General features: G+C 42.9%; 1 protein-coding gene across 2 annotated transcripts in view; it reads left to right on the top strand.

Annotated features, from left to right (window-relative positions):
• The window catches only part of ophn1 (oligophrenin 1), a 194,255-nt gene that overhangs the window by 85,906 nt on the left and 90,480 nt on the right, over positions 1-17,869 (top strand). For both annotated transcript variants that reach the window (XM_048544225.2, XM_048544226.2), the window contains exons 5-10: positions 4,385-4,486; positions 8,764-8,874; positions 9,999-10,103; positions 11,591-11,720; positions 12,913-13,013; positions 16,477-16,559. In XM_048544225.2, coding sequence (XP_048400182.1) covers positions 4,385-4,486; positions 8,764-8,874; positions 9,999-10,103; positions 11,591-11,720; positions 12,913-13,013; positions 16,477-16,559 — 632 coding nt within the window. The remainder of the gene's footprint in view (positions 1-4,384; positions 4,487-8,763; positions 8,875-9,998; positions 10,104-11,590; positions 11,721-12,912; positions 13,014-16,476; positions 16,560-17,869) is intronic.

Genomic DNA, 17,869 nt, shown 5'->3' on the forward strand with positions numbered 1-17,869 from the left:
AAAAGCTGACGTTTCGGGCCTAGACCCTTCTCTGATGAAGGGTCTAGGCCCGAAACGTCAGCTTTTGTGCTCCCGAGATGCTGCTTGGCCTGCTGTGTTCATCCAGCCTCACATTTTATTATCTTGGAATCTCCAGCATCTGCAGTCCCCATTATCTCCATTTAAACGTGTCTTGCTTTAAATCCCAGTTGTACCACATGACAACAAAGTGACAGATTTCTGTCAGTTAGTCCAAATCTGACCCAGCTGTGAGATCAGGAAAACTTCAGTGCTGGAAAGCTTTCAGAACCTTAGGCCAAAAAAGCTGGCCTAATTGCAACCATGTGATCAATGTCAATTGCTGTAAAAACCCTTCTGGTTCACTTTTTGAAGGACGGATGTCAGCTGACCTTAACTGGCCTCTTAACTGCCCTCTGGGCAATAAATGCTGGCCCACTGACATTCTTATCTTGTAACAGAATTCAAATAAAACCATCTGATTGTCCCTTGTCCCTGCAAATATTTTCTTTTCAAGTAAATACAAAATTAAAATTTGTTTTTGAATTAGCTTCAACATTATTTCAAACAGTGAATTCCAGATCATCAATTCACTGTTTTCTTTGGAAAAATAAATTACAATCTCCTTGGATATCTTTGCCTTTAATCCACGTTTTCCAGGGACTCTTCCTTCAGTCATTGAAACCGGTTATCCTTATTTGTTCTGATAAATTACCTTACTCGCTGAAATATCAGGCTGGATATAAGGAGAGACAACAGTTTTAAACCTATCTACAAAGGAATACAGAGCTAATTGGGAGCCGGGAAAACACTGAGGTAATGAATTCTTTGAGACTGAATAGGGAATCTGTAGTTTGATGAAGCAGCTGAAGATGGTTGGGCTGAAGACATTATCCTGATGAATTCCTGCAGAGATGTGCTAGAGCTGAGATGATTGATGTCTAACAATTATGATTGTTTTCCCCTGGGCCAGGTAGGACTCTAACTACTGGAGAGTTCACCCCCTGATATGCATTGATTTCAGTTTTGCTAAGGCTTCTTGATGCCACACTTGGTTGAAAGTCAAGGGCTGTCACTCTCACTCCACGTCTGGAATTCTGCTCTTTTTTTCCATGTTTGAATCAAAATCTATCATGAAGTCAGGAGCTGAGTGGACCTGGCGGAACTCAAACTGGACATCGCTGAGCAGGCTACTGTTGAGCAGGTGCTGCTTGGTAGCACTGTTGATGACCCCTTCCATTACTTTACTGATTGAGAGTAGACTGGGGCAGTAATTGGCTGGGTTGGATTTGTCCTGATTTTTATGTACAGGACATACTTGGACAATTTTTCACATTGTGGAGTTTCTGATCAATGGTAACAGCCAGGATTTTGAGATCTGATGTTTGAAACTGACGACAGTTTTGGTGATTTACAGTGCGGCGTTCATTTGGTGACTTCTAGTGAACTGGATGGTATATAATTCATTCAGGCAATCTTGCTTCCTTTGTACTGTGTGCTATTGTTTTAATGTGGCACTACACTGCAACCAATTCATTCCCACATAGCGGCTGCCATCCTGAGTCTGTAGGGAGAGAACTGATTCGGTGTGTTGTAACTGTAGTTGAAAAGCTTGGTTAAGGGTGCGGCAAGTTCTGGAGCGCAAGTCTTTAGTACTATTGCCAGAATGTTGTCAGGGCCTGTAGCCTTTGGACTATCCAGTGCCTCCAAACATTTCATAGAGTCCCTACAATGTGCAAACAGACCATTCAGCCCAACAAGTCCACATCACCCCTCCAAAGAACATCCCACCTAGACCCACTCCCCTACATCCCTAAACACTAGGGCATTTTTACCTTGGCCAATACCTAGCCTGCACATCTTTGGACTATAGGAGGAAACCACAGCACCCAGAGGAAATCCATGCAGACACAGGGAGAATGTACAAACTCCACATAGACAGTCACGAGGGTGGAATTGAACCTGAGTCTCTGGTGCTTCAAGGCAGCACTACTAACCATTGAGCTCCCCATTGCCTTAAAGATGTTACATAGAAATATGTTGTCATATGACTGAAGCAGTCACCAGTTTGTTCATTGCGTCTGCTGGCAAGCATCAAGGCTGTAATTGTAATGTCAGTAATGCAGTTGTACAGCTCTCATGTAATTGTCAGCTTTGGCATTAAGAATGTCACTAGGGAAACCTTTTACTGAGGCACAGAGCCAAAATAATTTTAGAATGAAATGGGCCATGTTTTATTTTCTAGGGCACAAGCATGTTTAAGAAGATCTGCCATTTTCAAGATACACAGCCAAGTTGCTGTAAATAGTTTTTCTGGGGGTCATTTAGAGGTCAGATGGTTGGAGAGAGAAGCTGGCCGTATGCGTAAATATCTGGCCGCAGTTCAGAAGAAACCAGCATTCCCTTTTGTTTTTTTAATTTTTTTTCCCATTAATTGTTGTTTTTGATTTTGAGATCTGATATCCAAAAACGGGCATCTGTTTCAGTGATTACAGTGCAGTGTTCATTATCATTTGATGACTGCTAGTGAATTGGATGGTGTATAATTCATTTGGGCAATCTGGCTTCTTTTGTATTGTGTGCTATCATTTTAATGCAGCGCTACGCTGCAGCCAATTCATTCCCACATAGCAGCTGCCATTCTAAGTCTGTAGGGAAAGAACTGATTCGATTAGCCTCCTAATACTGAACAGTGTGGATTGCAGTTGATTTCAATATTGTTTTGATTTTCACAGAAGAAATTTTGTTGTTTTTTTGCTGTGTTTGCTTTTCCTGCAGTTTCCCCCCCTGCTTTGCAGTCTGACAGGTGCTGATGACTAATGCTGTGGTGTATTAGCATTGCCTCCAGCTCCAGTAGCTCATATGGTCAAGTGTCATTACATCAGCCTGAACAGTTCACGGTTGCCAACATGTTCAACCATGAGAGTATTAAAGTTGACCAGCCAGTTGTTTTGTGATCTGAAATGTTCTGCCTGAAATATATAAAATTACCATTTTCAAAGGGGTTTTGGATAAATACTCAAATGGAAAAATTTACATGGCTCAAAGTACAGAGGTGGGACTAATCTAACCATCACACCATGACGTTTGATGGCATTTCCCTTGTTGAATCCCACACTGTCAAAGCTCTGGGAGTTACCCTTGAACAGAACTGAGCAGGATTAACCATGTAAATACAATGACAACAGGAGCAGGTCAGAGGCTAGGAATACTGCAGCAAGTAACTGACCACTTAGCTCCCCAATGAGTGTCCACCATTTACAAAGCACAAGTCAGGAGTGTGATGGAATACTCCTCACTTGCCTGTATGTGTGCAGCTCCAACAACATCTGAAGCTACACACTACCCAGGACAAAGTAACCTGCTTAACCGGCATCTCATCCAACACCTTTAAACAGCCACTCCCTCCATGACTGTTGCCACCATGTGTACCAACTACACAATGCACTGCAGTAACTCACTAAAATTACTTTGACAATGATGTGAATTTGCCGTCAGCGTATTTTACCTGATGCAGTGATGGTTATATAAATTCCCGTGACACTAACTGGGTTTGGGTATCATTGTATCTGAAGAATCCAATTGGTATTCAATACAGGCAGTTATTATATGCAAACATTATATTCACAGTCAGTGTCTAGGCTAATTTTAACTGAGGTGAATGCTTCCAGTAGTGTTTCATGCTTCAAATGATCTGTGTGGAAGATGGAGTATGAGACATTTGTACTTTCAGGTCACATACAGTTCTGCAAGGATGAGCACATGTCTTAAAGGCATACTAGCTTAGAGACATAATTTAGCAGGCAACGTTTCCCAGCAACCTTGGCCACCCTAAAAGACTTGGAACTTTCTCACTGTTCTTTCTTTGCCGCTGGGTCAAAATTCAACATTTGACTTTGTGATATTGAGTAATTCTTGGGTTTTAAATCTGCCTTTCATCTTCTGGCTTGCCAAGGAATGAAAGAGTCACAGCAACATGACGGATTCAAAAGAGAAAACATTTAGAGAGGTCGATCCTTGAACTTGTATTATCTGAGGTGGGTTTTGATGTCAGTTGACTAATTATTGTTACAGGTAGATGTGTGAAGAGTAAGACCTTTCACGTTGTAAAGATGCTCCAAAGTGCTTTATAGTCACTGCAGTGCTGTAGGCTTCATGGCAGTTTGTCAGTACGTAGCAAGTTTTCACAAACTGCGCTCTGATAATTCCCAGACAGTATGTTTTAGTGACATTGGTAGAATGCTGAACACCTCTGATTTTCTTTGAAAAATGGCAATCATTTCCGTCCAGCAGCGAGGATAGTGGAGGTTTAAAAGAAGGAGGCAGATAAGAGACCTACAGGACTTGGAGTGGAATCTTATTGCCTGATCTTTTTTCCTACCTGCAGGAAAGAAAGAAAAAATTTGAAAAAGAAAGTGAGAAGTTCTACTCTGCACTTGACCGACACCTGGGTCTTTCTTCAAAGAAGAAAGAGTCCCAACTTCAGGAGGTAATGGTGTTTTTTTTAACCTGGTGGGGCTTGCCTTCCCCAGCACTGCCAGTCTGTCATGCTTCCACCCTACTGTTTCAGTAGGAACGGGGAAATTGAGAGTTAATGCCATGAGGGACATTGACAAGTTGGCCAAATGGGCAGACACTTGGCAGATGAATTTTAATGCAGAGAATTGTGAGGTAATGTATTTTAGTAGAAGGACATGGATATGGAGAGATAATAAAGACTCAATGGTACAACTTTGAGGGAAGTCTAGGAGCCGAGTGCTCAATGGCATAACTCTCTGAAGTGGCCAGGCAAGTTAAAACAGTTGTTAAGAAAGCTTGTAAGATCCTTGGGGTTTTATTGAGCATGAAAGCAAGAATGTGATGTGACACCTGTGCAAATCATTGGTCAGATCACATTTGGAGCACTGTGTTCAGTTCGGAGCACCTTATTTAGAGAACGATTTTAAGGTCCTGGAGAGAATTCAAGTGAGATATACAGGAATGATACCAGGAATGAGGAATCTTGGATACAAGGAAATGTTGGAGAAGTTGGGGATGAGAGACAATGGGAACTGCAGATGCTGGAGAATCCAAGATAACAAAGTGTGAAGCTGGATGAACACAGCAGGCCAAGCAGCATCTCAGGAGCACAAAAGCTGATGTTTTGGGCCTAGACCATTCATCAGAGTGGGGGATGGGAGAGAGTTCTGAAATAAATAGGGAGAGAGGGGGAGGCGAACCGAAGATGGATAGAGGAGAAGATAGGTGGAGAGAAGAGTATAGGTGGGGAGAGGATAGGTCAGTCCGGGGAGGACAGACAGGCCAAGGAGACGGGATGAGGTTAGTAGGTGGGAAATGGAGGTCCGGCTTGAGGTGAGAGGACGGGATAGGTAAGAGGAAGAACAGGTTAGGGAGGCGGGGACGAGCTGGGCTGGTTTTGGGATGCAGTGGGGGAGGGGGAGATTTTGAAGCTTGTGAAGTCCACATTGATACCATTGGGCCGCAGGGTTCCCAAGCAGAATATGAGTTGCTGTTCCTGCAACCTTCGGGTGGCATCCTTGTGGCACTGCAGGAGGCCCAGGATGGACATGTCGTCTAAGGAATGGGAGGGGGAGTCAAAATGGTTCGTGACTCAGATCTACAGTTGTTTATTGCGAACTGAGCGGAGGTCTTCTGCAAAGCGGTCTCCAAGCCTCTGCTTGGTTTCTCCAATGTGGAGGAAGCCACACCAGGTGCAGTGGATACAGTATTCTACATTAGCAGATGTGCAGGTGAACCTCTGCTTAATATGGAAAGTCATCTTGGGGCCCGGGATGGGGGTGAAGGAGGGGGTGTGGGGGCAAGTGTAGCACTTACTGCGATTGCAGGTGAAGGTGCCGGGTGTGGTGGGGTTGGAGGGGAGTGTGGAGCGGACAAGGGAGTCACAGAGAGAGTGGTCTCTCCGGAAGGCAGACAAGGGTGGGGATGGAAAAATGCCTTGGGTGGTGGGGTCGGATTGTAGATGGCGGAAGTGTCAGAGGATGATGCATTGTATCTGGAGGTTGGTGGTGTGGTACGTGAGGACGAGGGGGGTTCTCTTAGGGCGGTCATTGCGGGGGCGGGGTGTGAGGGATGTGTTGCGGGAAATGCAGGAGACACGGTCAAGGGTGTTCTCGACCACTGCGGGGGAGGGGGGCACGGGAGCGGGGTAGCGTGGTTGTGGTTCTTGAAGAACGCGGCCATCTGGGGTGTGTGGAAGTGGAATGCCGCGTCCTGGGAGCAGATGCGGCGGAGGCGAAGGAATTGGGAATAGGGGATGGAATTTTTGCAGGGGGTGTGGGTGGGAGGAGGTGTATTCTAGGTAACTGTGGGAGTAAGTGGGCTTGAAATGGACATCAGTTTCTAGCTGGTTGCTTGGAATGGATTGGGCTTACTTTTGTAGTAGAGGCAATTGAGGTGACTTTGTGTTCAAAATCCATGAATAATTTTGACAGGGTAGAGAAGGAAATTCCGTTTCCGTTAGTTGTTATATCAGTAGCTAGGGGTCATTATTTCACGATTGTCAGCAAGAGAGTGAGGACTAAAAAGAGGAGAAATTTATTTACTTAGACTTACTGGATTTGGAAAGCACTGCCTGGGAGAGTGAAATAGGCTAATTCTGTAGGAGTTTTCAAAGATAGCATGATATATATTTGAAAGTGATGAATTTTGAGGGCTACAGCGATTGGGGCTTGAGAATGAGACTAACTGGGAAGCTCTCTTGGGACCCAGTATAGACACTATGGTTAAAATGGTCTTTCTCTGAACGGTAAAATCCTATGATTCTATAAGTGAACTGGGTAAAAGAGGATTTGACATTGTGTATGCAGAGTAGGATGGCAAGTAAGACATAGGAAATTTATCCTGAGCCATCAGAGGTGGTTTATGGGAATTATAACAGTGAAGAAAGCTAAATTGGCTGCATGCTGTTTCCTGCTTAAGGTACATAGGTAGCGGTTCTGGAATTTAAGGAAGCAGCCTCAACAAACCAATATTGAATTGAGAAGAGATAAACAAAATAATTTTGACATGTGAACAAAAGCATTAGAAGATGAAAACATGTAGGAAACTGTTAGAATTCTCTTTTATTGAAGAATTTAAAATCTCACTACCTTTTCGCACTGCGAACCCACATTGAATACCATAGGGTTGCCACAGCTACTGTAAAATTCTATATACTGTGTGAAAATCCATTTTGTTACCTGTACTACGTAGTACTACTAACTGAACATAGCTTGTGTTGTGTTCCCCACCCTTCTATCAAACTTTTATTATAGTTGTGCCCACTCCCTGTAATAGATTATAAAGCATGTGGCATTATCAACATATTGCCTCCTCCATAATTTGTATGAATGGTGTGGGTGGGGAACAGGAGCTTGTTGTATCAACATCTGCTTTTCTATGTTGCGTGGGAGGGTAAACTATAAGAATGATGCTGTGATGTTTCAGTGTGACTCTGATAAATTGAGTGAGAGAGCAATGGCAGTTGAAGTGTAATATGGATTAAATTTAAGGCAACTAGGGACAGGTAATAAACGCTGACTCAGCCAGCGATGTTCACATCTCATGAGAATTAACATAAAAAGAGTGTGTCCATTTGGTTTAAAAGAAAGGAAGGTAGATTATTATCTGAATGGTAAAAGATTGGGAAAGGGGAAGGCGCAGTAAGACCTGTGTGTCCTTGTGCAACAGGTGGTGAAAAAGGCAGGATTTGAGTGCAGGAGCAGAGATGTCTTGCTGCATCTATGTAGGGCCTTGGTGAGACCCTACCTGGAATACTCTGTGCAGTTTTGGTCTCCTTATCTGAGGAAGGATGTTCTGGCTGGGGAGGGGAGTGGGGAAGTTTTTCCAGACTGATTCCTGAGATGGCAGGATTGACATATGAAGAGTGACTGGATAAGTTAAGATTATATTCACTGAAGTTTAGAAGAATGACAGGGAATCTCAAAGAGACCTACAAAATTCTAACTAAGCTGGGTAAACACTGGAAGAATTTTTTGATGACTTGGGAGTCCAGAACCAGGAGTCACAACCTACAACCATTTCGGCTTAAGATAAGGAGAAATGTCTTCGGAGTGTTGAGCCTATGAAATTCTCTGTCGCAGACAGTGGTTCAGGCCAAAATATTACTTGTTTTCAAGGAATTAGACACTGTTCTTAGTGCAAGAGGGATCAAAGGGAATGGGGAGAAAGCAGGAATGAGGGACTGAATTGCAAGATCAGCCTACTTGTGCTCTTATTTTCTATGTTTCTTTAATTCTTAGCAATGGGCAATAAATGCTGTTCTAGCCAGTGACACTTGCATCCTTGAAGTGGATAAATAAAAGTGGAAATGACATTTGGAACAGATACTGAAGGTTTTTTGTGAAAAAAGATAACAATTCTACTGTGTTCCCTGTAATTTTCTTCCTGGCTGTGCAGGCCTTTTGAGGGCCATGCACAGAAGTAATGTCTAGATTTGGAAATCAATGCTACGATCGGTGTACGCCAAAGCAATAGAGTTCCCAGCTTAGAGGAAACACTGCCACTCTCTCAAGGACAGCTGAGGAGTAGGTTGAAACGATCGATAAAAGTGAGACTTTTGGTGTCTTTTTTATTTTTTGAAAAATTGTTTCACCTAATTTTTTATTGCAATAATGTTTTAAAAGCAGTTCACTGCAGTCTGAAATAATGATCGTTGTTACCAATTCCACCTGTGAGGGGACAATTTGCTGTATGTTTTCTGCATCCTATTCATGGGATCTGATGATTCCTTTTGTTTAAATACAGGCAGATGTACAGGTTGATAAAGAAAGGCAGAACTTCTATGAGGCATCTTTGGAGTATGTGTACAAAATTCAGGAGGTTCACGAGAGGAAGAAGTTTGAAGTGGTAGAGCCGGTAAGTTAGATCCTGCTTCTTAAAGCTTTGAATTTAGCTCAGTATAACTGCAACCTCCCTACTCTTTCCTCTTCTGACAGTACTGGTTCAGACTGGGGTAAAGTCTGTTCTTTGGCTCCCTGTTAAAATAGTCACTTTTCAATAACTACTTGCAGGGCGCCTTAAACATAGTAAGACTCAAAGCAGGACATTATTTTAAAGGAAAGATCCAAACAAACAGGAGAAGCCATGACTGATGGTTTCTAAGGAAAGTTTTAATGAAGGAAAGTGTACTAGAAGCAGTGAAGTTTAAGGAGCAAGTTTTTGTTTAGGGGAAGATCAATGGTTTTGTTATTAGACTAGACGTGTTGGTCCCCAGGTTATGTTAAGTTCAATAAGTCACTAGAATTGAACCTGATAATGACCATGGAACCATTGCAATTGTCCTAAGTACACATCTGGTTCACGAATGTCCTTTAGGGAAGTAATTGCTGCCCTTACCTGGTCAGCCCTACACGAGACTCTGTGCTGCCATCTGAAATGGCTGAGCAAGCTGTTCGGTTATACCCAAAGGGTATACTAACCAATAAATGCTATCCCATGAGGGATTAAAACATAAAAACTGAAGGTGCCAGTGGTGGGGCTGTTCAAATTGGAGATGCTGAATAGGTTAGAATTAGGGGAGGAGAGATATTTTGGTGGGTTCTGAGGATGGAGAACATTAGAGAATTTGAGGGCCACGGCTATTGATCGATTTGTAAGCAATGAACGGTGCTCCTCTTAAACTGGAGATGACTTTAGTTAGAGCAACAGTTCATTGTGGAAAATGTGTTAGACATACAGCAACATGTTTTAACTGTTTCATTAATGCTGATAATTGAATGTAAGGCAGAAAATTCTTGCAGCCTAATCCTCCACTTTCCTGTGCAATGGTAATGTTCAGCAGTCTTTGTGTTGAATTGGTGGCACTGAGGCAAGTGAATCAATGTCACGGAAGCCTTCTGTCTGACTGAACAATGAAGGCCAGACTCCATCCTCTCTGACTAAAGTAAGTCTGAGGAAAGCTTCCTATTTCTCCCGCACCTGCCTCCCCACTCCCCAAATCCCAGTCCGAGTCTTCATTGCTGTCCCTTTCTTTCCTGCAGGTGTTGGCATTCCTACATGGGCTGCTCACATTCCATCATCTGACCTTTGAACTGACTCAGGATTTCATGCCCTATAAACAGCAGCTTCAGTTAAGCTTGCAGCACGTGAGTTCTGTTCTGATGTTTATTTCAGGCCAAAAGTTCGAGGATGGGCATTGGGGAGCAGGGCTGTGTGGTGGAGATTAGAATTAACTCGTTGGGCCAGGTTCTCACTAATGACCTGGATAGATCAAATTGAGACAAATTGTGACATGGTAAACCTGCTACAGTATGAAGTATCCTTTTGGAGGTAGAATCAAAGCAGTTTTGAAGTAGCCTTTGAGGTGGCTGTGTTCTGAAGTGGTCTGATTAAAAGGCCCACCTTGGATCTTTGCAAGTATTTTTCCAGGTACTTGGTTTCATTCAACGCCCTCTGTCCCTCCTTCACCACCATCCTCCCCCGCCATCTCTCCTGCCCATTACCTCATTACTTTCCTGCTCTGACCCCATTGTCACATCCATATCCACTCAAGCCTGTCAGACCATTCCAAAGGCCCTTCATACACTTGATGCCAACATTTGGCTTCTTCAATGCCCAGTGTACACTTTACAGAATCAAGGACTCCTATATTATTGGTGTGGGTAAGACAGCTGAGAGGGAAACATCCATCTGTAATTTTTTTGAAATGAACTGGTGTTCCGACAATTTTCTAAAGAATTACCAATAACTTAAGCTTTAAGAGCTTGATGCCTTGTGCAAATAACCATTGGGACACTGACAAAAGAAATCACTGTGAAAAATAACATCATAACTGCATGGAGATGTCAATCAACATTTCCCTTTTGTAGGCAAAATTGCTCTCGTAACCCTTGGATAAGAACCTGAGCTCTCCTCCAAACCTTGTTATATATGAATCCTTCTGAGTCGGTGAATATCCACTCTATTGTGGACTGACCCAGATTGTCATATAGCCCCTAGTAACAAGAATAAAAAATTATTCTTTCCAAACTTGATTTCTCCAATGTTCTTCCTGGTTTCCTGTATCTCCCACCTTAAACCGCTCTGCCTGCCCACTTCCATCTTCACCTTTCACAAACTGCAAACGTATTATTTTGCCCAAAAGACTTGCTTCCTTTCTGTGCCCGCAGTGAATCACCTTGGGCTGTATCCATCTATAAGAAATGCACACAAATGTCTCGCACTGATTGAAATGAATCCAGGCAATAAATCAGCAGCAGGTTGATATTGAAACAATCCCTGTAAATTTATTAAATGTTTCCCTTATGTTTCTGAAAGAATCTATTATTGAAACATGTCCCCTGAACTCTTCTAAATGGTGGTTCTTCAGAGAATTTGCAAACGATAATCCCACAGTCACAGAAAATTAAAAGGGGAGCATTTCACAAAATCCGTGATGGGGAAACTTGCCCTGAGCGTACGTCCCATGTTTTTCGTCCTCTAGTCTGTCTTTTCAGCCGTTCAGAGTTGGTGTGTCCTGTTCATTTCAGGAACATGGTCTGTGCCAAAACAGGTCACTGTCCAGCAGTGGGCAACAGAGTAGAGTTATGTTGAGTCCCTGTGGGACCTGAAAGGGTCTTGGTTGTTTTTGCAGACGAGGAATCACTTCATGGGCACTCGAGAGGAGATGGAGGATCTCATGAAAAGAATGAAAGAAGCTCCACAAACCTGCAAGCTACCAGGACAGCCAACCATTGAAGGCTACCTCTACTCTCAGGAGAAACGTAAGGAGCAGAGACCCCATTGAGACTCCAGATTTGTTTTTGTTTCTCCCTTCTGCTAATTGCAGATTCTAGAACACAGGGGCATAGTCCAAGAATTAGGCCCACGCTGGTCAGGAGAGATGTTAGGAAGCAGTTCTGCACTCAACGGGTGGTAAGGGTTTGGAACTCTTTCTTAAACAACAATTGATGCTGGATCAGTTGTTAAGTTAAAATCTGTTTCACAAAAATGTGTCTATCTCAAAGGTATTAAGCAATATGGGCCAAGGTCAGTTTAAATGGATTCAAGGCACTGGTCAGTCATGATCTCATTTGAAAGGAGGAACAAGGTTGAAGAGCTGAATGTTTGTTTGTTTTTTTATTGCTTTATTGTGGTCACTGCCAGGTGGAGTTTCCTGAAATTAGCTGTTCAGAGTCACACTGTTCAATTTTCAGAGGTCTTTGATCTGAGGTGCGAAAAAGCCTTGGTTTTGATGAGATAAGAGTATGGAGCTGGAGGGACACAGCAGGCCAGGCAGCATCAGAGGAGCAAGAAAGCTGAATTTTGGGTCGGGGCCCTTCTTCAGAAAAAAGTTTTCTGTTGTGTTCCTCCAGCTCCACACTTTGTTATCACTGACTCCGGAACTGCAGCCTATCTCCCTAGTTTTGATTATGTACCATACCATATGTCTTGGTGCCATCTAGTGTCTTGTTGTAGTATTGCAGCAGTTTGGTTATTCTCGTTGCTCCTCTGTACCCAGGATCCAGCTGGAACTTCACCCTTTCCTATTAGCTACGTGTCCAATCTGCCCACGGGTGGTAAAGTGGAGGTGTATAACTAGGTTCCTGCATAGCTTTGCGCAGAATAATGCTCCTCGATTTCTTTAACTCTTTCAGTGACCACACCAGGATTTATCCCCTCAAAAAGTCATCCAATGAGTGTCTTATTTGACATTTAAGGCACTGAGGGAGGGCATTTGATCATTGTGTGCCCCTCTAGGGTAGGGGTGGTGAGGGTTCTGGGGAAGGAGGAGGGTTAGATGTGGTGAGGGAGGGGCAATTTGGTCAAACTGGCTCTTAGCTGAGCTGTAGCAGCATTAATCGAAAACTGAGAACATCTTGACCACTTGTTGCTGAGGGAACCTGATGTGAGTTAGGGATGACCAGACAGATTTCTATTTGTGCAAGTTTTTAAGAAGTTTTTGACTCTCCACAGGGGCTCTAGGATTCTCCTGGGTGAAATACTACTGCAAATATGTGAAAGACACCAAAATTCTAACCATGATCCCATGTGATCCAAAACCTGGGATGAAGCAAGTGAGTAATTTTTATTTATTCATGGGATGTGGGTGTTCCTGACTGGACCAGCATTTTTTGCCCTTTAAAAGGTAGTGGTCTGCTGCTGTCCTGAACCGCTGCAATTTATGCATTGTCGCTAGACCCACAGTATCATGAGGGATGAAATTCTAGATTTTTGCCCAGCGGCACTGAAGGACCAACACCATATTTCCAAGTCACAATGGGTGGTCTGGAGAGGAACATGCAATTGGTGGTGTCCTAGTGTCCTCGTGTATCTGCTGCCCTTGTCCTTCTAAATGGAAGTGAATTGTGCATTTGGAAGGTGGTCATCAGAAGGCTGGGTAGTTTGTTTCTGTGCAGCCAAAAACCAATGGGCCATGTGGCTACTTCCAGTACCACAAGCTTCCTGCAACTTGAGTTGATATAGAGTTTGGCTGATTTAAGGAGAATGTAACGGATACACTGTCCAGCAAGGCAATATGGATGGACCTCAGGAATAAGAAAGGTGAACTCATTATGACAGGGTTATACTAAGGCCTACCAATAGCCAGTGGGAAGTAGAACAACAGCTATGTAGGCAGATCGTGGAAAGATGTAAAAATAACAGGGCTGTTTTAGTCGGTGATTTTAACTTCCACGATATTGGTTGGGACTTGCTTAGTGCCAGGACCTTCAGTGGGTTAGAATTTGGTTCATCCAGGGGCGTTTCTTGAAACAATATGTAGATAGCCCAATGGGGGAAAGGACCATACTAGTGAGTTTTGAGAATATTTGTAGCTCAAGTTGAGGTTCTGGATGTGAGATTGCTCGCTGAGCTGGAAGGTTAGTTTTCAGACGTTTCTCTCTATCACTCCCACTATCACTCGTATCCTTACATACAGATGAGGAAGGACACCACTTTGATTGGGACAACACATCCATCCTAGGACAAGCCAAACAGAGACACGCACGAGAATTCCTAGAAGCATAGCATTCCAACCAGAACTCCACCAACAAACACATTGACTTGGAGCCAATCTACCATCCTCTGAGAAAAAGAACAGGAAATGACATCACCAACCCAAGGAAACCTAAACAGATAAATAGAAAGCGGGACATAACACCAGCACTTCGTCGGAGGCTCACTGATGATGTTACCTAGGATGGTGACGAAACGTCTGAAAACTAACCTTCCAGCTCAGCGAGCAAACTCACATCCAGGACCATACTAGTTCTTTATTTTGGAAATGAACCTTGCCAGGTCATCGAAGTTTTAGTGGGGGAGCATTTGAAGAACAAGGATCATAAATCCATAAGTTTTAAGATAGTTCTGGATAAGGATAAAACTGGTCCTCAGATGAAAATACTAAATTGGGGGAAGACCGATTACGACAGCATCAGGCACAAACTGGCAAAATTAGATTGGGAGCAGCTGTTTGAGAGTAAATCCATCTCTGACATGTGGGAGTCTTTTAAAGACCAGTTGATTAGAACCGGAATGCTCCTGTGAGGATGAAAGATAACACTGGCAAGATTCAGGAAGCCAGATGATAAGCAAAATTAAAAGGTTAGTCAAAAAGAAAAAGGAACCATATTGTAGACCCTTGAGAGATATAAAGGAAGCTGGAAAGAACTTAAACAAGGAACTAGGAGGACTAAAAGGGGCCACAAAAATTTTCCCGGCAGTAGGATTAGGGAGAATCCCAAGGCATTGTATACTTTTATTAGGAGCAAGAGGGTAACTAGGGGAAGGGTAGGTCTACTCGATGACGAAGAGAATTTATGCATGAAGCCAGAGGAAGTGGTTAAGATCCTTAATGAATACTTCACATTGGTATTCATCAAGGAGAAGGACATAGATGATGGTAAGGTTAGGGAGGAGTGTATTAATATTCTAGGGTATGTCGCAATTAAAAAGAAGTTGTTAGATTGTAGAGAAAAGGCAGGAAGATGGAGTTGAGCATAATCAAATCAGCCATGATCTCACTGAATGGCAGAGCAGACTTAACGGGCTGAGTGGCCTACTTCCTTTGTGTCTTGGTCAGCTGAATGAACAGGGACATAGTCAAGACTGTGCATGCCAATAGCCATCTGAAGGAATTGGGCCAGGCACTGGCATACAGCAGGTTGAGACCAGGGCAGTGACACACTCTGGTGCTGCACTGATGGATTGATTTGAAGCAGCCTTTCCTGTTGTTGTCCACTCCATTCCTGTGTCCCCTGCAAATGGGGAATCTGTTGCTGATTGGTGGCCCTTTTCCATGCAGAAGACTGAGAGGAGCAAGGTTCACCATTTGTTGGAAAAAGAGCTGAGGAGAGCCTTTGGCAGAGCCCCAAATACAATAGAGATTCCTGTGTGGAAGTATGAGGGGAGGGTGGTATGTATGCTGGGAGGGAAGGGGTAGTTTGGGAGGGGGCACGGGGGAAGGAGGTGGGAGATTCTGCCACAGCAGATGGCAGAATTTGAATTCCGTAAAATATCTGGAATTAAAAATCTAATGATGACCATGAATCCATTGTCAAATGTCAGGAGAACCTATCTGGATCACTAATGCCTTTTTGGCAAGGAAACTTCGATCCTTACCTGGTCTGGCTTATACAGGACTCCAGATCCACAGCCATGAGGTTGACTCTGAGTTGCCCTCTGGGCAATTAGGGATGAGTAATAAATGCTGCCTAGCAGCAATACCCTCATCCCGTTAATTAAAAAAAATGCTTGACCTGTCAATCATTGACACGCTTAGCACAGCCGATGGAGTCTTTGGCTTTATCTCTGCTTGGGTTTTCTGTTGTCATTCTGAATGCTCTGAGCTTCCAGTTCTAGGCTGTTGTCAAAGCTGACATTCACCGCTGCCTCTTCTCCTTTTGGGAAAACCTGAGAACCTATCTGTGATGTGGGCGAATGGAGACTTTTCGATCTGTAGATCTGTCCATTATAATTAGCTTGTTCCACTGATGGTTATTTTTCACCATGGTACTGTCAAAAACATCAGGTTCTATGTCACGATACTCCTCTGCTCACTGAACCTACACTGGCATTTAATTTTTCAGTGCATCCTTGTCCTTTTTTTTTCTGAAAGGGAGGAACTGCTCCCTATCTCTTCTAGACCCTCCAAGAAAGCTGAGCTTCTTCAATTCGTGGCATCCCAAGAATATTTAATGTTCATTTCTCCACCACTGGCAGCCTGGGCTCCAATTCCCAGAATTTCCTCCCTCAACCTCTTGCCTCTTTCAAGGTCCTGAGGCATCAAAGTTTTTGGTCACCCATTCTAGTGTTTCTTCCTTTGGTCTAGGATTGATATTTGTCTCATTATGCTCCTGTAGAGTGATTTTACCTGCTTTTTTTGTCAGCTACACGAAAGCTGTAAGTTGCTGCTGCAGTGTCAGCTTTGGACTTTGGACAGAACACAGTCTGTTATTTGGGTCCTCAAGAAAATATTTCAAACACTGAAGTGGACTATTGGCCTTTGTAACCTCTTCTGCATTGTGTACTTTTCTGTAGGAATTTAAGCTGAAATCCTGCATTAGAAGGAAATCGGAATCCATTGACAAGCGATTCTGCTTTGATATAGAGATGTTTGAAAGGTAAAGGAATGCCATTTTTTTTAAAATGCAAAATACTGCAGATACTGGTGATCTGAAATAAAGAACAGAAATTCCTGGAGAAAGCTGGCAGGCCTGGTAGCATCCGTGGAGTCTAACGAATAGACAGACCAGGTTTGAAATGTTAACTGTTTCTGCCTTTACAGCTGATGCCAGATCTGTTGAGCTTCTCCAGTATTTTACTTCAATGAAAGGAAAGCCATTGACTGGAGCATAGACTGAGATAGCACCTGAAGGTTTTCAAAGATTATCAAGAGCGATATGCTCTAATCAGCAATGGCAATGGCATAATTAACATGTTCAGCAGAGGTTTTGACTTAGTATTATACCTTCTTTAAGCCTGTAATAACCATGTTGCAATGATTACTGAATCCTACACGAACACCAAAAAGCAAAAATGCTGTACGAAGTGTTGATGGAAAGAGTGTTGTTTAATTCCTTTTTGATTCAAGACCAGGCAGATAAATGTTATGCAATCCCCCATCTTTTCTGGCTCTGTGGTTGAATAAAATCTGACTTGCCATTTGTTTTTTTAAGTTCGTAAATGTGATGTTTAGTCACTGAGACATTTATCTGAGGCTGCATATTTTCTTCAATAAGACAAAAGTGACACAAAATAATAATTTCAAAAACAAAGAAACATAAATAAGTACAAAGAGCTAGAATGATTTCAACACATAACAAAACCAAGTTTCAACCTGTTTTCTGATGCTATCTATCACAGGCTCCAGCCCAGAGAAATTACCTGTCTGTCTCTACTCTTTTTGGGGTTCTATTTAACCAATTCCTGATTTTTCCTTTGCTGTGGACTGTGAAGATAAGTCATTAAAAAGAACTGTTGACAAGAGCTTTTCATAAGCCTGAGAGCCTAAACTTTCTCAGCTGTCTGATAAGCTGCAGGTATCTCTCCCTGGTTTGGTAGTTTAATAAACTAAACTCCACTGCAACTTGTTCCCTGAACTGACCTGATTAATCTTTCCAGGAGAGAAACTAAACTTGCTTTTGAACTCAATACTTGTGCCTTCTGAATTGTATTTAAAGCAAAAAAAAAGCCTTGCTCCTAGGATCTCTTGAACTAAAAAAACAAAGCTGAGGGCCCTGCACATTTACTCTGTCTGTCATAAACCTAATAGTGTAAACGTCTTTCCATACCTCTATCTAACACCACAGGGGTATGCAGTCACCTGCTCGCTGACAAAACATTGGATTTAAGTCATTGTTTTAGAAGGACCTGCTGATTTTTTTTTTAAAAAAGAAAACACTTACTGAAGTAACAAACACCCCTGTATTTT

Source organism: Stegostoma tigrinum, chromosome 15 (assembly GCF_030684315.1).
Source record: "Stegostoma tigrinum isolate sSteTig4 chromosome 15, sSteTig4.hap1, whole genome shotgun sequence".
In the NCBI taxonomy this organism is placed as follows: domain Eukaryota; kingdom Metazoa; phylum Chordata; class Chondrichthyes; order Orectolobiformes; family Stegostomatidae; genus Stegostoma; species Stegostoma tigrinum.